Raw genomic sequence first — 22854 nt, 5'->3', positions numbered from 1 at the left:
ACAATAAAGACAATAAAGTCCATTAAAATTAATCCCAAAAAAGACCTATTATGGTAGTATTTACCTGATTAGTGGCAATAATTTAACTTCAACATCCAACATTTGCATCTTGACGACTTGATAAAGTTGACCTATTACTTCTTTGTTGATCACTTGCATACTATTATTAAAAAACAAATTAAGTGTATGTTGATTAAACATAATTAATTGCAAAAATTATCATTAACTTACTATAGCTTGCTTCTGGAAATCATTAGGATAGGTATAAATACCAACTCCCTTGTTGTGCATTGGAGTAACTTGTGATTGTTGACTAGAGGAGCCACTGTCTTCTGTTTCTTTTGCTTTTGTTGAGGATTAGGAGGACCTGATGTCGGGGTAGGTTGAGTAGGAACATGTTTTGAGGAATTGGACATTTTCTTCTTTGTGACCCTCTTGATTACAGTTGCTGCATTTGTGAACGAGCCCTTCTTTGACATTTTAACTTTGCCGACCTCCCCAAGGGAAGGCTTTCTTGTTCACAGTAGGTCTATTTTGAACTTTCTTTACATATGGTGCTTCTATGGGGGGATAAGTGGAAGATGGCCACTGATGAGGACCGTTTAAGGGCTCTAACGCCATTGATAAGCCTTTAGATATGATGCCTTTTTGAAACATTCAGACACATAATGCTCGGGATGTTCAACAGCCTTCCATATTGCACCACAGCATGATGGCAAGGAACTCCACTTAATTGCCATGAATTGCAACTACATTTTCTTTCCAGCAAACTCACCACAAATCTTGTTTGGGTTGCACCTTCCCTAACCCCATATGAAAAGTGGCCTTCCCAAAAGGCAGACCACCCCCTAGCGTCGACCTTTGCTTTCTCTAGCTTTTGTTGGATTCTTGGACATATGAGAATGTCCTTGCTAGCTATTAAATCTCTTTTTTTATATAACCTTTCCATCAAACTTTCTCTAATATCCTCAAGCATAGTTATGATTGGCTTATGCTTTGATGATAATATGTAAGCATTGAAAACCTCATTCATATTATTGTCTATGCTATCACATTGTGACTGCGGAGTGAAAAATGCCCTAACCCATTTTTTATAGTTCCTCTTCAATAAATCTTGTCCTGCTTCTATAGATATAGATGAGAACAATTCCATATTGGCTTTGAAGTCATTTTCATTTGTGCTCTTTGCTAGTTTCCAAAATCTTCTTCTGTAAAGTAGTCCCCCCAAATACTTGCCTAAAGTTACATATACATGTCTAGCGCAACATCTAGTCTCTGCTTTAGGCCATACAATGGAGATAGCTTTGAGTAGACCTTTTTGCTATCTGACATGATAGTGTAACCACTCCCATCTATAGTCCCTAAATCATTAGCAAGAAGCTCAAGAAACCAACTCCAACTCTCCGTGTCTTCAACTTCTACACATGCCCATGCAATGGGGAACATTTGGTTATTCCATCCCTTCCCAAGCCACAAGTAGTTGTCCACCATAAGGACCCTTTAGGAAGCACCCATCAATTCCAAAGAAAGGTCTACACCCGGCTAAGAAGCCCTTTTAATGGCAGCAAAACATATGTAAAGTCTTTGAAATACATTGTTATTAAGCTTGAACTTAATTGTGTTTTCAGGATTGACCTTTTTATCTCTTGTGCATATCTGTACAACAAAGAATATTGCTCCTTGTACTCTCCAAGTATCAAATTTTGAGCTTTCCTTCTTGCTTTTAACGCCAACCATAATGATGTTTTCACACCATATTCGGACCATATAGTGTCAACTATTTCTTGACACTTCATGTATGGATTTACCTTAAACTTAGAATGGTATGTCGTTGCAATCCAAGAAGCCCTGATTTTTTTAACAATTGGAATCCTTCCACAATTATGTGTTGGCACAAGAGTCTTCACTGTAAATGTTGTTTTGCCTTTGTCCACCGAAGCCCATATTCTCCAAGGACATCCTTCGGCCTTACATTTCCCGTGTACTCTCTTCTCATCATTTCTAGAAAATTTTACATCTCTGCCATTAGTCACACAATATGTAGTAATTGCATTTCTGAACTCAATTACATCCTCAAATTCTTGGCCTAAATGGAAGAAAAAATTATGTTCAGATTTTCCTACCAACAATGAACTGGATGTTTGCTTTTTACCCTTTTTCTTGGCACGTGTGGGAGGAGGGAGGATGAAACCACACTCATTATCCTCATTGTCTGAATTACATGGACTATTGAGATCAGAATCATCCTCGTAATCACTGTCCTCATTTATAGAATTCATGGCACTCCGAGCCTTAACCTATCCAATGACTCCACCTCTCTTAATACTGGAGCTCTTTCTTTTTATCAGCTTTGATCTTGCTCCTAGCATCTTGCACTTCTTCATCCTCATTATCAGTACCTTCTTCGTCAAAATCTATGTCATCATTCAAATTAACAACTTGTTCATCTAATATGACATGTTCATCTTCAATGTTGTTGTCACTTTCTTTACTACGATCAATCTGACTTTCCCAAGTATCCCATCAACCTGAGAGTCACCAAAGTTGAAGTGACAATCACCCCTAATTGACCATTACCTTCAGTGTCATCATCATAATCATGTTTATCACCATCAAAATGTTCTGTCCAAACATCAACTATTTTATAATTTAACAAAAAACTCCGAAACGTAGTGAATGTGGTATTATCATAATCTAAAAATCTGATACCAGTCTCAATATCCTTTAAGGGATCACAATAGTGAAGCTTGATCACATTACTATAACCCAAAGAGTTTACTATGCTCTTAAGGTAATTCACATCAATATCCACTGGCAAGTCATTGAACAACTTTATTTCACCACCCATATATGTTAAGTTTGGATTATTTATCCACTTTCCACCATGGTGAAGTACAATACAAGGTGAGATATCCATACCTAACAAAGAAAAGAAAAACATAATAAACAAGCAGGAGTCCTAATTCACATTGATTTAGTTTGATTGAATGGAGTTTGATTGTCATTGAAAAAAAACATAATAAACAAGCAGGAGTCCTAATATGCATGTGATGAACAATATTACAAAGACTTGTTGTGGAATATGTTAGAAAAACTAGTTTGATTGACTGGAGTCCTAATTAACTTGAGAATGCAGCACCATTTTTACGAAATTCCAGTCAATCAAACTAATGCTTCAACTTGAAAAAACCAATTGTCTTTCTAACATATTAATATTTCCCATCACATGCATATTATTAATCATTAATTCAACAATAGAATTTCATGATCAACAGACAAAAGCTTTTGCCTAATTCACCCAAAAATACACTGTATAAACTTCTAATTAACCAGTTGAGAAAACAATTAGAAAGACACGGCATCGCAATAAGCAACCAACATAGGATCAATTTGGAAAGAAAATCATGAAATTTAACGTAATCCGTTTTGAGCTTTCAACACCTCAACCCATAAAATTCTCTAATTTGCAGAAAATTGCGAAAACAAATTAAAGAAAAGAGTGATATAATATCTTACCTTGAATTATTGGGTAGATAATTAACCTTTAAATTCCTTCTCAATCGCAAGTGATTGATAATTTGCCCAGAAGAGTGTTTTGAAGAACAGAGAGAAATATGAAAAGTTGAACTTGTGGAAGTGTTTTGCCAAGTTAATTTTTTTTGGGTTAAAATTACTCATATGTATTTTGGCTTTTGGCGTAAAAAAAAATATTATGGAAATTTTTTTCAATTCATAAGTTAAGGCCCACTACTATGGTTAAACTATGGTTAAATTCTCAGGAATATGGATTGAGTACCTAAAAGGTGAAAAAAAAATAGGGAGTACCTAAATGGTGAAAAAGTTAAAAGGTTAGTCCCTAACTATATCCTTAACTCCTACTTTTGCTGATTTGCAAGAAAAAGTTTCATCTCAGTTAACCAGGTGGAAAGCTAATTCGCCTTCGCAAGCAGGACGAACTATCCTAGTCCAATCCAATCTAGCCACAAAAGCTAATTACCAAATGCAAAGCTTTTCTCTGCCTCCCGCTATCCTGTCCTCCCTTGACAAGTGCTACCGAATTTTTTTTTGGAATAAACCAAGTGATGCTAAATCCCCTAACCTAATAGGGTAGGACAAGATTTGTAGTCCAAAAAAATTTGGTGGATTAGGGCTTCGGAAAGCTAAGACTACTAATAATGCGCTCCAGTTTAAATTACTATGGAAGATTTTGGAGTCTCCGGATAACCTTTGGGTTCAGCTAGTTAAACGGAAATATCTCAAGGAAAATGATCTATTCACTTATAAAGTTAAAGCTAATGTTTCATGGCAATGGAGGAGATTAATGAGTTTACGTAGTGCCTTTAAAAAGGGTTTACGGTGGATTGTGGGTAATGGTGAGCTTATTTCCTTTTGGTTTGATAATTGGATTTTTAGTACTGCTTTAGCAGAAAAGTGCAGTATTCCTAGGGGGTCGGAGGACTTAAAAGTTAGCCATTTTATTAGTCAGGACGGTCAGTGGAATGTGTCGTTGATTAGGCAGTATGTACCAATTGAGATTTCCATCTCAATTATGCACTACTACCTTCCGAGTAATGTGTGTGTTGACAAGCGGGTATGGGGGCTTGCCCCTGATGGCAATTACTCAGTTAAATCAGGGGTGACCCTACTCCAAGGGATTAGCCATCAGCAAACTGTCTCTTCTCCCTTTGTTTGGGTTTGGAAGTTGAATATCCCCCCAAAAAATTAAATTTTTCTTATGGAAAGTATGTCATAATGGTCTCCCTACGAAGAAAAGATTAGAGTTAAGTCATGTTTTTTTACCTTTGGAATGTGTTTTTTGTAATCATCACTCGGAGGACACAGATCACCTCTTTTCTCAGTGCCCTTTCACAAAGGATGTTTTTTGGAAACTTCATCAGGCTCTGAATTGGCCTATTCCGCCTGAAATAGAGGATGGCGTTTCTTTTAACAATTTTTTATTAAGTCTTAAATCTTTATTTCCAATGTTTCAAGTGGAATGTATGGTCATAGGTTGGTGGTTTGTCTGGTACGCGCGTAATGGGGTCATTTTTCGCCAAGAGTCGTTTTCTCCTGTAAAGGTTAGTTCGATGGTTAAAGCTTTTGTGTATAAATTTGCTGTTTCAGGGTCTGTGGCTGTGGGAGTGGACTCTTTGCTTTCGCCTCCTATTAGTCGGAGGGCAAAGGTGGTGGTTCGGAATCAGGTTTCCTGGTCCCCACCTCCGATTGATTATTTTAAAGTCAATTTTGATGGTTCTAAGCTGGCCAGTGGCCAAGCAGCGTTTGGCTTTGTTATTCGAGATTCGGAAGGTGTTGTCAAGTTGTGTGGTGCTGGGGCTTTGGATAGTTCGGTTTCTATTTTGGAAGCTGAGGCTAAGGGTCTCTGGGAAGGTATTAGGGGGGCCAAGTCCCTTGGGGTTGACAAAATTATTGTGGAAGGTGACAATTTGGCAGTTATTAATGCTATTAAGCAGATTTGGTAGATTCCGTGGACGATCCATTCTTCTATTTTAGATACAAATCATGAGTTGGGTCATTTTATGGATGTACAAATTTTTCATGTTTTTCGGGAAGCCAATGCGGCAGCAGACTGGATGGCGCATCGGGGTCATTCTTCGGCTACTATCACTTACTGGTTTGATGTTCCTGATTTATCTTTCGCTATAATCATCCGCAAGGATGCTTTAGGGTGGCCTAAATCCTGGGATCCATCCTAATTCTCTCTTTCCTTTTTTTTTAAAAAATAAAAATATATAGACATAGATTTACACCAATGCATTGATCACAGTATTATCAGTAGAATAAAAGTTTGTTACAATTCCTAGCAATTTATTCCTGCTGAATCCTCATCACGTATCCCATGTACTATACATGGCAGTCTTTGCCAAATATAGAAACACAAGAAAACTATATCACCTATTTATTTCTTTTCTGAGAAACCTCCACATTATATTATTCCAAAAAAGGAAATAATTTAATAGTCATATAAGCACTTTCCCACTTACATTTTACGATTTATTGGAACTCCAAAGATTAAAAAAGAAAAGTAACTTATTCACAGAAGCATGCAAAATCTGCACAATTTTTCACAAAATCAATTCTCCTCTGGAAACACCAACTCCTTCAACACATTCACAACCCATCTTAGATCTTCCACTCAAATTTCTCTTTCTAATTTCTCCTTAAATCCCACATCCATGAACGCTGAAGTTGCGGAGAAATACAAAGTTGCAATTGTTGGCAGCGGCAATTGGGGTAGCGTTGCGGCCAAGCTTATTGCATCTAACACCCTCAAACACAACATCTTTCATGGTAACATTCGATGAAATCTTATTTTCTTTTGTTTCTTTTTTTTTTCCTGCAACTTACAATTATTAATGAAGTAATAATGTAGAATCTTTAGAAAACCCATGTTAATTTTGCACGTTTATGATGTAATTCAGATGAAGTTAAGATGTGGGTATTTGATGAAACATTACCAAGTGGAGAGAAATTGTCAGAAGTTATTAATCGAACCAATGTAAGGTGAACCCTAAGGTGAAATCATTTTATTTATACTTTCCCCTGTTCCATGTAACTGCAATCCTTTGGACTTTTAACACTATTCATACACTCTATGAAGACTTATTGTGATTTATGTGCAAGGAATCATATACTCATGGGGGTTGTTATTAGATTCGTCTCAATATATAGTTCTTTCAAAATGTAAATTTTTATACTTTTTAAGTAATTAGATAATGGTGAGTGATTTGAAAATCGTAAAACTCTACATGTTCCAATCAACATGGAATAGAGTTAGTGTTAATGTTGCATGAACATAAGGTCCCAGATCATGAACATATTGTAATTGATAGTGAACATTTCTGTCTATGATCAAACTTTCTGTTATTGATAATTTCATGCGACGTAGTTTGGATTTTTTAAAGGATGAATCTTTGAAATTTTAGGAATACTTGTAAATGGATTTGTTTGTTTTTGTGAAGTCAGGTTAGCATTCTATTGTATTGATAAATGTTGGCTTTTATCTAAAAGTATTTTATCTTTGGTATTCAAACAGGTTAATGTAAAGTACCTCCCTGGTACACAGCTTGGTAAAAATGTGATTGCTGAGCCAGACCTTCATCATGCAGGTATGGTGTCTTAGATGTTGTATTCTTCCTCCCCATTCTATATTAATTGCAAAGCTTCCTTATTTGGAGTTTCACATTAATTGCAATCATTTATATGGTAATTTTTTTTTTCTCTATCTCTCTCCCCTTCCACATGGGTCCCATCTTTTATTTATTTCTATAAGGGTCCCATCTTCAATCTATTTCTATTTCTTTACTCCTCACATGGCGTTCTTAAGCAACTTACTAACGGGTGATGTTGCATCAATAGTGGAATGGAAGAAGTATAAGATATTGTGATAGGCTCAAACATCTAACTTTCGGAATGGTTGTCGCTTGTAACAACTTGGGCTATGTTTGGTTTGATGATAATGTTTTTGAACGGGTTATGATGTTGCTTGAAATTTTTATTCGAGGGGAGAACACAACTCCCTATTAAGTTTTCTTTTGTTTGGTTCCCTGCAAGAAAAGTTGTAGAAAAAACGAAAAATGGGATGGAGAGAAAGGGATGATAGGAGGAGAGAAAGAGGATGTAAGGAATAGGGAGGATTATGTGGCATACCTTTGTTTTTAAAGGAAATTTCTTACTTGAGAGAACTATCAGAATGATAATCTTCCATAATTACTAACCAAAAAAGGAAAATCGTACAACCACTTGTCTTGGAACTTGTTTTCCTCCCAATAGAACGTTTTCTTAATGAAGAATTTTTGGTAGGTTTGATATATTGAATTTTTTTGCTTCACATTCCAGTTAGGTATGTTGTGTATTGAGGACTTTCAGAATAAGTACGTCCATTTTCCTCTTTCACAGAGTAATTCTTAAGTCTTGATATTTCATACTCTCTTACTGTTGTTTTGCCACTTTGATGTAAAAAGTATTATCGTACCTAGCAACTTGACAATGAATGGTAGTATGTTCTTTAACAAGCATCAAAATATGATGGCATCCTCTAAAGAAGCATCTCAAGCTATAAATTATGGGCTACTTTTTCAACCTTGTGACACAAATGAAATTATAGATAATTATGAAATAAACTGATGTCTTTAGATTCAATAAAAAATATAATGAGTAGAGTGGGGTCATTACTTTTCCTACTGATAAGCTGGGTATTTTCAACATATCTGCATTTGGCTAATGCCCAAAACGGATGTATGTGCAGTGAGAGACGCAAACATGCTGGTATTTGTGACACCACATCAATTTCTTGAGGGTGTTTGTAAGAGACTTGTTGGAAAATTAAAAGGAGACATCGAGGCTATTTCATTGATCAAAGGCATGGAGGTCAAAGTGGACGGTCCATCTACGATTTCCTCTATAATCTCTAAGCATCTTGGAGTTAATTGTTGTGTTTTGATGGGTGCAAATATTGCTGATGAGGTGGTCAAACGAGTTTCTTTGACTTGCCATACTATTTGTTTGCATAGAGGTATCTGACCCCTGGTAATAAAAAGATTGATCTTTCTTTTGTAGATTGCTGAGGAGAAGTTTAGCGAGGCAACTATAGGTTATAAAGACAATAGGGATGTCGCAGAGAGGTGGGCTCGGCTATTTGCTACACCTTATTTTTCTGTCACAGCTGTAAGTATGTATATTCATATTCTTCAGGAATTGCTTTTTAATGACTATATTGTGTGAATGGAGCATGTCATAATTCGTTCTATCTGTGCAATTGAGACACTTCCTAGAAATTCTTATGTGAATCATGTAACACCAGTTAGTAACATACATTGGAGCTTTGAATGCTCTGCTATTGCCTATCCAGCTTCTTTCACAACATTGATAGTTTCTCTTCTCACTTTCTGCCAATTCTTCTTATGAAAGGTAGGACAACATGTAATCTTCTAACATATAATTGTTCTATGGAAACAGGTTGAGGATGTTGAAGGAGTTGAATTATGTGGTACACTGAAAAATGTAGTCGCCATAGCTGCAGGTTTCTCATTCTTTTTGTCATTTCTCCTTCCTCAACGACAAATTGAAGTAAACAATTCTAATACAGATCATAATGGATGTGTGTGCTCTATATATAGGATTTGTGGATGGCTTGGGTATGGGGAGTAACACAAAAGTAAGTAGTTTTTGTATCTACGTCATAGTCTCTTTATGTATTTCAAAATCAAAGAGGACGCCTGAAATTTATTACAGTATTTAAGAATGTTTTGTCTCCACTCTCCACCATTCTTGATGTTGGTTTCTGTAACTTAAAATGAACATGTGGCTGCAAGAGGGTGTAAGGTTATACAACATGACTAATATAAAAAATTATATATATATATATATATCAGGCAGCAATCATGAGAATTGGTTTGAATGAAATGAGGGCCTTCTCCAAGCGACTGTTCCCATCTATCAGAGACGACACTTTCTTTGAGAGTTGTGGGGTGGCTGATCTTATCGCTACTTGTTGTAAGACCACGTTTCATGTTCCTTTATTTTTTGTGTTTCTATTTCTTGTCCATTTCTATACGTAGTGGTTTTCCCATTACAGTTGGAGGAAGAAACAGGAAAGTTGCAGAGGCTTTTGTAATCAATGGAGGAAAGAGGTATATGATTTGTAAAAACTTCTTTTGTTTTTCCCTGAATGTTTTTAGGCAGTAATTAATCTATTGTTAATCATGTTAGACCCTTTGAGGAGCTAGAAGCTGAGATGTTGCAGGGCCAGAAACTACAGGTAGATGCTAAAAGGGATGAATTGTTGTTTTTTTATGCTTCTCTATAATATCTTCTTTATATCAATTGGTTCCACATGAAACACCATTAAATATAAATCTATATTCAACAGACAATGGTAGACAGAGTTGTTTTTAGTCTTTGAACTGGCAATATGCCATATGATTATGTCATACAGTAGCTGATGTTTATGCCATCTAAAGCAGCCGCTTTCTTTTTTCATTTTGAAGGGTATCTTGACGGCCAAAGAGGTATATGAGGTCTTAAAAAGCAACAGTTGGTTTGACGCGTTCCCTCTTTTCAGAACAATTTATGAGATTTGTGTTGGTAGCAAACTGCCGTCGGCCATAGTGCACTATAATGACTTTCAAAAGGCAGGAGTGCATCCAAGTTCTCTTTAAGAGAAACCTACCAGTTGAGAAAATAATCTAACAGATAATTTTGCTGATGCTCTCCATGCACGAATTCAGGACAGTTTTAGGGACTGTTGTGCAAGGGCAAACACACTATTAAAAAGACTTGACTTAGGGGGCGACACTTATATGTGGTCTCAATTCTGCTATAGATTTATAAAAGCATTGGAGGTAGCTGATGTAGTGTGTTGTGTAATCTGTAATCGGTATCTTCACCCTGTTTGAATTTCTCTATAGGTCAGAGCATGAAAACCTTGGAAAGATGCAATGGATTTGCCATAGAATCGAGAAACTTTTCATTCATGAGCATGAGCATATATATGCTATTGCCAGTATCTGTATCACTATGTTATTTCTTATTTGTAGCAACCGATTTTTTTCAGTTTTAGATTACTTTACCCACTAGGTCTTGTCAAAAGTTTAAGGAGTGTGTTTGGTGTGGGTTGCATAGAGGGGTGCTAATCGAGTTGAGTATCCCGCGAGCCGCTCGTGATCGACTCGGTCAATACTCGACCGACGCTCAACTCGAGTTCGTGATCGACTCGAGACCTTAACAATGCATAAAAAATCTTATCCCACATTGTAAGACATAGTGATAAGCTCGTGAACAACTCGTTAAAATTTTTTTCATATAAATTGTTGAAATGAGAATGAAAAAAATATACTTAAAAAGAAAGTAAGGTAAATAAGTTTGGGGTTGGGGGAGGGGGGACAATGCATAAAAACTCATCCTACATTGGTATAGAGACAAAAAATGAAAACCTATTTAACTTTATAAAAAGATGGTGGCTTAAACAAAAGTCCCACATTAGTTGAAAACTAAAAACCAAAGCTTCTTTTCTTTATCAAAGGGAAGGATGACACTTGAGAGTTTGGGTTGAGCTTGATGGGTTTGTGTTGGGTTGAGCATAATGAGCCCAAGTCGAGTCGAGCTTAACGAGCTTGATTCGAGTACTCTAGTCGAGTCGAACATCAATAATTCTTATCGAGCACGAGTCGAGCTAGGAAATTTTGTGCTCGACGAGTTTCGAGTCGAGTCGAGCACGAGTCGGTCGATTTTCGAGTCGAGTTGAGCAGACACCAACTCGCGATCGACTCGCTCGATTAGCACTCCTAGTTGCATATGATTGGATTTTTTTTTGTGATGCTATATTCCTTTATATCTTTAGGAAAGAAATATTTGTGAGGGCCACTAAATAGATAACATTATTTTACTATGTAGACCCTTTTCAAATAAGGTAATAGGTGAAGTATATTGATATTGGCCAAATCAGAAAACGGGTGAAGTAATTGAATACGAAGGGAATACTTAAAATAAGAAGTCACAAATAAAGATGAGTGCTATGTTTCTTAGTTTTGAACTCATCCATCGTCCTATTATATTCACCAAAACTTTTACCTTAAGATTTAATGATTCATCATTAACTGTGCTCTTGTAACCTTTTTTTTCTTTTTTTCTTTTTTTTTCCTGAAAGGCTCTTGTAACCTTTTTAATATAACAATAATGAGAAGGGTCAAGGTCGAATATTAAAAGGATGTTTGGCAATCGGGGATTAGCTAATTTACTTGCCTGGTTTGATTAGCTATTTGTAATGATTGTTTATGCTGGTTGTTTGACTTTTGAATATGTGTAAACCTTTTTGTTAAAATTGACGGTTGGTGTTGGTTGTGTAAGGCAAAATGAAAACAAAAGCTAGCAACTAATAGAAAAAAGCTAGTAAGGGGATGTCTGGTTTATATAGTGGTATGAGTTTAGAATAAGGAATGAAATCATGGTGGTATAGGTTTGGAACTTGATACCTAATACCATGTGTTTGGTTTTATTTAGGAATGAAATGTTTTCTTCTATTTAATACCTAGAGGTATTGGTATGAGGCAAACCCACCACTCCGTTGGTTTTTAAACCCCATACCTTATGGGTTTGAGGTATGGGTTTCAAATCTATCAAATTATTAAACAAACACTAGGTATGACTTTTGCTCATTCTAAACCCATACCTTATACCAAAATCATATGAACCAAACACTCCCTAAAAACTTTTACTTTTGGCTAAAAAGTTTTTTAGCTGCTGAAACATTTTTAGTTGTTTCACGACATAAAAAAAGCTACCCAGGAGCCATTTATCGAACACTACAAAAGTCAAAATGACAAACAAAAAAAAGACTGAAGGACATAGAAACCGTAGACATCTTATCATGATAGAAGAAAAAGGAACTACAAGATTGAACCAACTTGCAACAAGATACCACAACACATTCGGCAGATGTAGTACCTCGTCCTTATATGGTTATTATTCTACTAATGGTCATGGTGAAATGAGAAACAGAAAAGCAAATAACTGTATGTAGAACTGTGAATTAAGCCTCAAATTGATCAGCAATAGCAGCAGCAGCCAGAGCAGGTGAAATCTCAGCAGCAGCATCAGTCATAAAATCTTCATGACAGCAGATGAAAGAGTTGTACCTATGCATGTGGCGGCGGCACTCAGGGCAAAGCATACTATTTGGAATTCTCACATTAGAGGGGAACTCAATTCTGTGACATGGATATTCTCTCATGTGAAGCTCTCTGTAATGACTTCCGTATCCTGTTTCAAATCCGTCTCGTAGAGCATGCTCCTTCCATATCTCCATCTCCTGAAGGGTCGTCAGGGCAAGCTTTCCCTGACCATGGACCACAATCGTTGATCCTTTGGCTAGTATTGCCCATCCACCATGAGATTTGTCATGGCTATGAAGCCTTTGGATCTCTTGCAATATGATATCACCATGGTCGTGGACTTTCTCCAGTTGGAACTTCGAGAAGATCATGCTCTCAATTCTTGTCCAGAAATACCAGACCATGGTTGGGTCCTGCCAACAATGGCTCAATTGTTCAACTATAATAGCTGCACAAACTTTACGCACCAACTCCTTGTTGTGGCTCCTGCCTACATAAACCATTTCGATTGGCACTCGCAGAGCTCGTGCTACAGCACGTGCCTCATTTGTGAACTTTCGAATCCATTCGAGGTCATCACCTCCATACAAGAAAATGTACTTTTCTTCTCTGATCTGGTTGTAGAAAAAATGTTTCTTTAGCCTAGTGTTGATATAAGATGCCAGTGATACTAACATAAAGTGATAAAACATGTGAATCAGTGAATTATAACAAGAACATGAAGAACCTACTTTACATTTTGGGGATGTTCAACTATGCAATCTTACTATAACAAAAAGATAGGTTGAGATAGAATTTCCAAGCCATGTTCAGATCACTTGATATTTACGGATAAAACTAACTATCATTCTTTAAAACTTATTTTTTACTGAAGAGCTCTAATATTTGCATCGTGAAACTGATTTTTGTTTATTAATATGTTTGATTCTTACGTGATTTTCTCTTATGTTGTATACTGATGATTACTGATTAAATCTAATTTTTACTAACAAAACTTATATTTTTAAATTATAAATGAATTTACTGATTAAATTTGATTTTTAATCTATTATTTTCTTTGAAGTTGGACTGAGTAAGGCCTAAAAGAGTAAAAGTTGCATAAAGTTTCAACTACTGAAAGAAAGAAAAACCTATAGTACCCAAGTAGGAAGACACAAACAGTTATTTTGGAGTAGTATAAGCTAGAAACTTTCTTAGGCTAAATAGTGAAGGTATATATTACCCAGTCTAGGATTTTTTGATCAATGCCGTTAACAAGAAGCTCGAGTCTCCATGTTTCTTGCTCCCAGAGAGCTTCCTCCCTTAAGCTTGTGAATGGAAAAGCATGGCTTTGCCAGATCCACATCATGTGGATAGCATTTGGGCTCAGAACTCTTCCCTGAGGATCCATCACCACGAGCATAGGTTTACCTCTAAAGTGCCAATCATCTCTTAGAAACTTCAGGACTGCATGATCGATGATTGAAGGATGATGGACAGAGTACCAAGGCATTGAAGCCTTCAAGGTCTCCAGTTGAACTTCCATGGAATCTGTCCATTGGACTGAAGGGTCTTTGATTGGGATCCATACAATCTCGTATGCTTGTATCTTTGATTCGGTGTAGCTTTGCTCAAGAATGTAGAGCTCTTCATGAGTGATATCGAGGCCTGATATGAGTAACAACACATTTTTCCTCCTCAACACATCCAGGTGAACCTGAAAAACAGTACGATATAACAATTCTATGACAAAATGACATATATTAAGAACTCAGAATTCGAGCACAAACCCTTCGCTTGACAGGACCATCATATAGTGGAGGTACATCATCATTAGCGTAGATCAGAGTCTTCAGGACTTTCATGTTGTCAATATGCATTGTATGGTAGATGATTTTCTTGATCATATTATAAGCATCAAGCTGCTTCTTCTCCGCTGCACCAGAAAATAATGTCCTTCATCAGTATTTACAGAATGATCATCATCATTCCATTTTATAAAATTGAATGTTGGATGGAAGACAGGTAAGCGGGGAGCTTGCTCTCTGACCTATGAGTTCATACAAGTTTGATAACGTGGTCCTAAGATGATCACTGATAGTTTTAAGCTTGTGAGCCCAGTTCGAGAGCTCCCATGATTCAGCTGTGGCTGACATGTTTCTGAAAAGAAAAATGAACTCTTGCTTAAAAGCACTAGGCTCTATATTTGTCACAAGTATAATATACAGACATTGAACTTACTCGACTCCCCTGCTTGACATGGTGGTAATCTGGGTTGCAGCAGCAACAGCACTTCTGATGATCCAATAAACAGCGATAGGGAAATGACACATTGCATCCTTAACTTCAGGATCTTCATCTGTGACATACATCGTGGGTAACTCTCCAAACTCAATAATGCACCTAGTTGCTTCAAGCATGGCCCTTATAAGATTATTAGTGGCTTCAAATCTGTTTTTGAAGGCTCCCGTATGCTCCACCATCGCAGGCAATCGCTTCATGAGTGCCATCGATTTTGCGAGGGGATTTGTAGAGTAAATTTGGACAAGGAGCCAGAAATCTCCATAAGTCAAAGCGAACGCTGCAAATGTGAGTACAACCTTGGCTTCCCATGAAAAATGTGGCAACATATTCAACACTGAGAGGGTGACATTGTGTGCATCATTACCACTCAGTAACTTGCATGTCATCTGCACCGGTTTTAGTAGTATTACCAACAGTAAACTTTGCCAGTATTAACAAGTAAATCTTAGAAAATAGCAGATAACACAGGCTTGAACGATTTATCAATAATTAATGTGTTTTGACTAAATGTAATTAAACTTTAAGAAATGATAATAAACATCCTATACGCTTTTTTAGTAATTTAGTAGTTCAGAGAGAAGCCACTGCAGAGCTGATGATTACCTCAGAGGATATCCGTTCAACAATTAGTGGCAGTTCCGGAACTTCTTCGAGACCATTAAGGGTAAGTCTTCCTTCTGCCTCCCTCTGACCCTATACAAAGATTAGAACAGAGTTTCAGTAACATTGTCTATGACTAAACATGCAAGGTCGAGTGGGATAACATAGAAAGATTACGTGAAAAAACAGCACAATACCAGTGAAGGGCCTTCAACATTTGGTGAACCACGGTGGATGATTTCCTCGACAAGATGGAAAAGAGGCCTAACATTAACATAACGAGCATCAGGTTTATGCAGTTGCTCAATCTGCTTAGCGAGGGCATTATCATCAGATGTCAAGAAGATGCCGCCTCGTTCAGGACCCCTCAATAATATTGGCTTGCCAAAATGATCAGATGGCAACATGTTGCTGTTGCTGTTGCTGTTTTCAGATTCCCATGATGGTTTTGCAAGCTTAGGTTGTAGGGGAGCTAATAGTTTGGATATCATTGGATTAGGGGTGTTTGCCATATTATGTATCAAAGCTTGCTATATTTGTTTGGTTGGTTTAATAGTGAAATAATGAGAATGGTTTGTGTCTTTCACTTTGGTTTTCATTGGTATTTTATAGCATTTGAGGAATAAAGCAATGTGAATCAACTTCCTTGCTTCCATTGAAGTTTAGTTAGAAAAATATTCTTAAGTTGCTAAATGGAAGCCTTAGCCCTTAAATTGGTCCCCTACTCCCCAATTGCTTTTTAACTTTTCCTCCCCAATTAAGGTATTAACACAATAACACCAACAAATCACCTTAATTGAAGTACAACAAAATTATAATTAAATTCAATTGAGGAACTTTACAATTCACATAATAAAATGTTTTTTGATGTATGAGGAAGTCCTTTACAAGGAGGGAGGGGGAGGGGGAGGGGGAGGGGATCCCTTCTTGTAAGGGGTGAGGCTCGATTTCAAGATATCTAGAATCAAAATCTTGGAATCGAAGGTGATGTCAATACCACTAGACTATCACCTGACACCTGCTGCTCGTCTGACAATAACATGTATTAGACACATATTAATAGGTGTTCGACACTCCAAATTATATATCATATTTTAATTCTTCAAAGGCCCAACAAACTTGTAGAATACGGTTAATACCATAATTAAATCTTTTATAGCTCGCATACTTACCTAAAACAAATTTTCTTAATCAAAATTGTAGAAGTGAGTGATAAAAAAAAAGAGAAAATGAAGCGATCAATATCAGTTCATGTTCATAAACATCAATATTACTATTGAAATTTGAATTCAGAGGAAAATAAATGTCTTTAGTATATTTTCTTAAAATATCATAAACATATTTATATATTATTTTATTATACTTTTTGCCATGTCCGTGCCCTTTACTTTAGGAAGAATGTTTTCCCATATTACCAACTAATCGTATTCGTTTCTATACAACCTCAGAATAATTCTTAACAACTAGATTTTCGTGGTTACATTTTTTGAACTGTTATAGAAAGATAAAATGTCAAGGCAAACTATCTAATAATGTATCTTTCATTACTCCTCCGTCTCCGTCTCCCCCTCCTTTACGCACTTTCATGAGTTCACTCATGGTACACCCGGGTGTACCATGAGCATGGTACACCCGGGGTATTTTTGTAATAAATTAGAACTTCAGGTGTTCATTTGACACCAAATTTGCTCATATGGGCATTTTGCTCATTTACTCATTTGCTTATTTTGCTCATTTTGTAATAAAAGTGTTTGTTCATTTTCTTAAATGAGTAGAAATATTTGCTCATTTGCTCACTCGTTCATTTTGCTCATTTGGAGAAAATGGTTTTGGGTGTACCAGGTGTACTATAAATATTCTCCACTTTCATTGGTCCCTCAAATATCTGTATGTATATTATGAACTCTATGTCTCCACCAGACCAAAAATTCAATAAAGTAGCGAAAACTCAAAGAAAGTGTTGATATCTATATGTGGGGGGTCTTTAGGGTATCTATCATTAAACTCATAACTCATGAGTGAGGACACTATTTTGCAACTTTCATGGTATCAATGGACAGATATCAATCTATTTGATTTACTCTGATTCTGAGCTTTACCGGGCATACTTTTATAATAGCGTGGTTCAATGGGGTAAATAAATAGGATTGGATGGACTATGGAGTATTCTCTCCATTTCTTTTTTAAATTCAAACTTTTTTTTTTATCTCTCTTTTTAATCTACTTATATATTGTTGTTTTTTTCTATTATTGGTAATATGTGCTATTCATATTCTCTTCTTTTTCTGTTTATGTCATGCATTTTTTTATAGTTTAAATATTTATTAGTTTCTGTATGTTATTTTTTGATTTCTCTTTATATTTTCAATTTCTCTCTCATATTTTTGTTATTTCTTGATAGTTTTCGCAAAATGAGTAAACTAAAGAAAGGGGTATTTGATAAGATGATACACTTAACTGGAAAACAGTATATTGGAAGCTGCTCTGCCACTCTGCCACTCTGCTACAACCGTAGCTTAGTATCTTTTCTTTGCTTGATTCTCTATTTTCCTTGCTTCCCTAAATTTGTATCTCTCTTTTTGTTTTTCATTCCCTTGCTTTCACCCCTATTCTAGAAACAGGAAAGCAAGAAGTCTGATGTCATATCGTGTGATTTTGACGGCTACTGTTTAAAGTTGTCTATTATGTACTCTCTCCGTCTTAATTTAATTGCTATAATTTGACTGTATACACTGTTCACGTTATAACTTTGACTATTTTTTACTCCATATATATAAGAAAAAACATAGTCATGTTGGATCTTTTTTGATTCGTCCCAATTTGTATTTTCCAAATATATAATTTTTATAATTTTTTTCATATATATAACTCAAGATATTGGTGTTTGAAGTTGCATCGCGTAAACTGTAATAAATCAAATGTAGCAATTAAAATGGGACAGATGGAGTAATTAATAAGGTGACTAAATTGCCACTGAAAACTAATAAAAGAATAAGGATAACTAGATCTAGTTTGATTGAATGTAGGAAGTGCAAATTCCTTGGAATATTATCTTCCCATGTAATTGTATTTCCTAAGAATTACTAGATGTTGTTTGATGATTCAAGGGAAATGAAAATTCCCATAGGAATTTCCACTTACCTAGGTCCCCCTAGGTAAGTAACTTTCTCCATTTTGAGGTAAGTGGAACTTCCTAGGAATTTCTACTTCCCATGAATTTGTCAACCAAACAACACAAAACAATTTCAATTCCTAGGATTTCTAACTTCCTATGTTAAATAATGTTAACCAAACAATCTCCTAGTAATGCCTAAAAATGTACACCTTTCCTTTATTTAATTGTTACATTGTATTTTGGATAAAAGATTATGCAATATCACTTTCAAATTTTTTGGAGTATTCTTTGATCCATTTGATGCAAAATAAGGGGAAGAAGTGAAGAAAGATTGGTGTATGTTTAGTTGATCATGCGGGAGGATTCTTCCGTAATATTTTCTAAAGACACGAACAATATTGTCTTAAATTAGGGAAAAAATCTGAAATGTAATTAAGGCATTCTAGAAATTTTTGTAGTCGATTTTTGTCTTCAATTTCTTGTGGAAATTTGTCAGTACATTCAATGGCTCTATCAATAAGTTTTATAGTACTTTGGGAAATATTATGTCCTAATAAAAATTGTATTTTACTTTGAAATAGTTTAATCTTAGGAAAATGAGACAATTAAACCATTATTTTTAATAACATATGAGAAAGTACTAAGGTACTTGACATGTTGATCTAAGGTATCTGAAAATATTAGAATATCATCAATATAGACTATTATACGTTGAGAATAAGGATCAAAAATATTATTCATAACATTTTGAAATTCAAATGGAGCATTTTTTAAGCCAAAAAACATTACATTCCATTCATACCGTCCAAAAGCAAATTTAAAGGCAATCTTATGTCTGTCATTTTCCTCTATTTGAAGTTGCCAAAATTCACTTTTCATGTCAAACTTTGAGAAGATTTTTGTATTATAAAGACGACTTAATAAATCTTTTTTTTATTAGAGATTGTGTACCTTATCCATTATAAGACTTTCTTAAGAGGCTTATAACTAATTACTAATCTAGCAACTCCTTTTTTCTTTTTTGTTTGATTTATAACATAAAAAGTAGCACACCTCCAAGGAGATTTAGATGTGTCATATATGTGTATCAATTTTGCGAAAAACCGGATGAAACTTCCAAGCACGTAAAGATACGCTTTCCTACAAGAATCTTACTGACCCACTATGATCAACAAGTTCACGGTGAACCCTTGTGAGATACGTAGAAGAAATCAATAAAGTTTGGTTGATGACAAATTTTATTCACTAAAATGTGTTTGAAGGTTGTATTTCTCAAGAACAATGGAGAGGGAAATCTAGAATAACTTAGCAAAGCAAATATAAGAATTATTCTAATCTTTCCTAATGTGTATAGTCTCCATATATATATTAGGAAAATAAGAGATTACGTGCCCAAAACATGCATTGTTTAGCTTGAACCGTCACAGAGAGAAAGAAAACCGCATCTAAAAACAGGTTCGCAGACTAATGCCACGGCCAGTGACGGCTCGTCGCGATGTGCTACCCAAGTCGCGAGGTGCAACCTAGTTCTGTCCAAGAACTTTGCTTTGTTGCATTTCTAAATTTGCAGACTAGGACTTTTCGCGAGGTGCAAAGTACTTCGTGAGGTGCAACACGAGTTTTTCCCTTACTCTCAAACAACCTCTAGAATCATGTTATACTTCAACTCCACAACTCCTAAGTATAACAAATAAATAATACACATAAATACACACCTTACATACACATTTAACTGTAAATGTTCCATCCTCCTCCATTAATAGTATAAATGCTATGTTGTACATACACTTGCAAACAAGAAAAAATAACTAAACTTGTGCATAAATGAAAATGTCTTAAATATTAAATTTTCACTTAATATAACATTGTTTACAAGCTTTCAATTGAAGTGATTGGCTAAGCATTGAATCACTCAACCAAACGAATTGTTGAAGATGCTACACACACAAGCTTACACAAACACACATATAAAAACAACTCCTTTAAAGGCCTTAAGTTCTTATCCGCTTCATGAGTTTTCCAAGCTAAACCCCGAACTTGGTGAAGCGGCCAAACTTCTTACTCATATAAATAAACCTTAATCAACAAGATCTACAATTTGAGCAACTAATCAAAGGTTAATTAGGATATAAAATCATCCTCAAAATTTTCGAAGTAAGCAATCACCTTGGGATGTATATCTTTGAATTCTAGAAGTCACAAATCAAGTTTGATCCTAATTAAATTCAAGATCTTGCGTTGTACAAGATGTGAATTGAGTTTTCTCCACTTGTGACTTACGCACGGGCTTTATCCCCATCCCTTTCGAAGTTTTGCACACCATTTCACTAGCAATGGTTTATTGAACGGATCTGCTAAGTTCACATTAGACCGTACAACATCAATGGTAACGACTCCATCATGAATCATCTCACGCATATAACTTTTCCTTACACCAATGTGTCGAGACTTGTCAGTATACACTTGGTTATAAGATTTTGAAATAGTTGAAGCATTATTATGATGAATAGGAATAGGTTACGTGGGTTTAGGCAATATATCCACTTCACTCATCAAATTTCTTAGTCACTCCGCTTCTTTACAGGCAGAGGCTAATGCTATGAATTATGATGTCATAGTTGAATCGATAATACATGTTTGTTTCTTAGATGTCCAAGATATGACACCTCCTCCAAGAAGAAACACCCAACCACTAGTAGATGGGTATTCTTACTTATTGGGTTATCCAACTAGTATCCAAGTAATCTTCTAAAACCGAAGAATCTCATTTGAATGTCAAACTAAAATGAATAGTTTTATTCAAATATCTCAATACTCGCCTTAAGGCTTGCCAATGCTAGCTCCGTATATACTAGGATTACTAGTATACCTACTTAACTTGCCCACCGCGAATGATATATCTGGCTGAGTACTAGTCATAGCATACATCAAACATCCAATAAAACTAGCATAATGAAATTGAGAAATTGAATTACCACTATTCCAAACCGAATTAATGTTTGGTTTCATCGGAGTAGCACATGGAGAACTATTTGATTCATTAAAATTGTTTGTCACCTCCTTAAGATAATAAGATTGTGTTAAAGAAAGTGACACATTCTCTCTCCTTATTCTAATGTAAGAATACCATCCGCTTTTCCCATATATTTCTTGGAGAAACTTGAAGAGAGAAATTCCTTAATGGTTTGCTTCTAAATCAGTCCCAAAGATAAGCATTTCATCCGCATTTCATCCAAAGATTAAACACCATTCTCTAACCTTTCCTGGACATAAAATGTGGCAATTTAACTGTCCAGAACTGCATGATAACTTATTAGCCCATTTAATTTGTAAAATTGTTGCCAATTGAAGCTTTTGCAGCATCCTTGGTCCTGCTAGCATTACATACTTGCAATTATGACTATATATATAATTTCCATAACCATAAACAAAGTATATCGTGTATATACGAAACATGAATCGGACCAGAAGGGGAGGCCCATAACTTCAAGAGTACGTTATGGGTGGTAAATATAATTATACTGCTAGCATGCTCATTGATGATCAAAAGATAAATTGAGTTTAGCCACCTCGCATAACAATGTAAGGCAACATAAAGAAATGACTTTGCCAAAATATAGTACTTGAAAGAAGGGATTGATTGACATATAAAACGAAAAAAACAAGGGTTAAACATTTGTGAACATAAGTAGTTAATCTTTCCCATATTTTGCAGAACTCGACATCTTTCTCTATTGCAACAAGATAGACATAAGATAGTTTAGTATAGGGTTCTAGTACATGATTCATTAACATATTAGTAGTACCTAGATCTAATTTGAGAGCTCTAGTACAGAGAGACAGTAAAATAGTAACCCTGTAAGGCCTACGCATAATTGGCCTTGTTAAGGTAACCCAAAAAAAACTTACACGAGTTGTGTATCATTTTTTCTGCATCATTTTTTCTTTATTTGCTTAGATGATGGTGAGTCAGCCTCATCGTCAATTCTGCGTCTCTTCGAAGAGTCAGAGGAGATAGACATCTCTTTGTGTGGACCTAAAGCGTCAAAAAATAATTTGTCCGCCTCTGACAGTTCACGAGCAAGGGCTAAGTCTGATACAGAAGGGCTAACCTGGTGTACGTTAGATTCATACTCATTTAACATAGGAGGAAACTTGATGGGCGGGATGGAAGTTTCCAGGATCTGGAGGACCTCTGCAACCTGAGGATCTGCTTCGTCAATAGTT

General features: G+C 35.7%; 3 protein-coding genes across 3 annotated transcripts; 1 reads left to right on the top strand and 2 right to left on the bottom strand.

Moving 5' to 3' along the window:
- Positions 1 to 1242: 1242 nt before the first annotated feature.
- Positions 1243 to 2279, bottom strand: LOC130591125 (uncharacterized). Its single transcript, XM_057394047.1, has 2 exons — positions 1636 to 2279; positions 1243 to 1498 (listed from the first exon to the last, which is right to left on the bottom strand). The coding sequence occupies exons 1-2, from the start codon at positions 2277 to 2279 to the stop codon at positions 1243 to 1245; spliced, it is 900 nt and encodes a 299-aa protein (XP_057250030.1).
- Positions 2280 to 5946: 3667 nt separating this feature from the next.
- Positions 5947 to 10570, top strand: LOC104907425 (glycerol-3-phosphate dehydrogenase [NAD(+)]). Its single transcript, XM_010696356.4, has 11 exons — positions 5947 to 6309; positions 6441 to 6517; positions 7055 to 7127; positions 8267 to 8484; positions 8578 to 8685; positions 8977 to 9040; positions 9138 to 9175; positions 9393 to 9513; positions 9596 to 9650; positions 9730 to 9778; positions 10008 to 10570. The coding sequence occupies exons 1-11, from the start codon at positions 6063 to 6065 to the stop codon at positions 10176 to 10178; spliced, it is 1221 nt and encodes a 406-aa protein (XP_010694658.2). The 5' UTR covers positions 5947 to 6062; the 3' UTR covers positions 10179 to 10570.
- A 1789-nt stretch (positions 10571 to 12359) lies between these two features.
- LOC104907426 (protein SIEVE ELEMENT OCCLUSION B) lies at positions 12360 to 18005 on the bottom strand. The gene is made up of 7 exons (XM_010696359.4): positions 15710 to 18005; positions 15516 to 15605; positions 14850 to 15298; positions 14659 to 14768; positions 14399 to 14544; positions 13852 to 14325; positions 12360 to 13243 (listed from the first exon to the last, which is right to left on the bottom strand). Exons 1-7 carry the CDS (start codon positions 16022 to 16024, stop codon positions 12548 to 12550), a joined length of 2280 nt encoding a protein of 759 aa, XP_010694661.2. The 5' UTR covers positions 16025 to 18005; the 3' UTR covers positions 12360 to 12547.
- Positions 18006 to 22854: the final 4849 nt, after the last annotated feature.

This window comes from Beta vulgaris, chromosome 4 (genome assembly GCF_026745355.1).
Source record: "Beta vulgaris subsp. vulgaris cultivar EL10 chromosome 4, EL10.2, whole genome shotgun sequence".
NCBI classification, from domain to species: Eukaryota; Viridiplantae; Streptophyta; class Magnoliopsida; order Caryophyllales; family Amaranthaceae; genus Beta; species Beta vulgaris.
This window is presented reverse-complemented; position numbering and strand designations above follow the sequence as displayed.

What these genes read in the sequence shown, in the direction of transcription:
- LOC130591125 (XM_057394047.1), bottom strand. Translation starts at nt 2,279, where the DNA reads ATGAATTCTATAAATGAGGACAGTGATTACGAGGATGATTCTGATCTC. An exon ending in TATGCACAAGAGATAAAAAG is followed by an intron (nt 1,499 to 1,635) that starts GTCAATCCTGAA and finishes TGCTTCCTAAAG; the next exon opens with GGTCCTTATGGTGGACAACT.
- LOC104907425 (XM_010696356.4), top strand. Translation starts at nt 6,063, where the DNA reads ATGCAAAATCTGCACAATTTTTCACAAAATCAATTCTCCTCTGGAAAC. An exon ending in GTGCAAATATTGCTGATGAG is followed by an intron (nt 8,485 to 8,577) that starts GTGGTCAAACGA and finishes TTTCTTTTGTAG; the next exon opens with ATTGCTGAGGAGAAGTTTAG. An exon ending in GTAATCAATGGAGGAAAGAG is followed by an intron (nt 9,651 to 9,729) that starts GTATATGATTTG and finishes TAATCATGTTAG; the next exon opens with ACCCTTTGAGGAGCTAGAAG.
- LOC104907426 (XM_010696359.4), bottom strand. Translation starts at nt 16,024, where the DNA reads ATGGCAAACACCCCTAATCCAATGATATCCAAACTATTAGCTCCCCTA. An exon ending in ATGTCAAGCAGGGGAGTCGA is followed by an intron (nt 14,769 to 14,849) that starts GTAAGTTCAATG and finishes TTTTCTTTTCAG; the next exon opens with AAACATGTCAGCCACAGCTG. An exon ending in AAACTTGTATGAACTCATAG is followed by an intron (nt 14,545 to 14,658) that starts GTCAGAGAGCAA and finishes TTTCTGGTGCAG; the next exon opens with CGGAGAAGAAGCAGCTTGAT.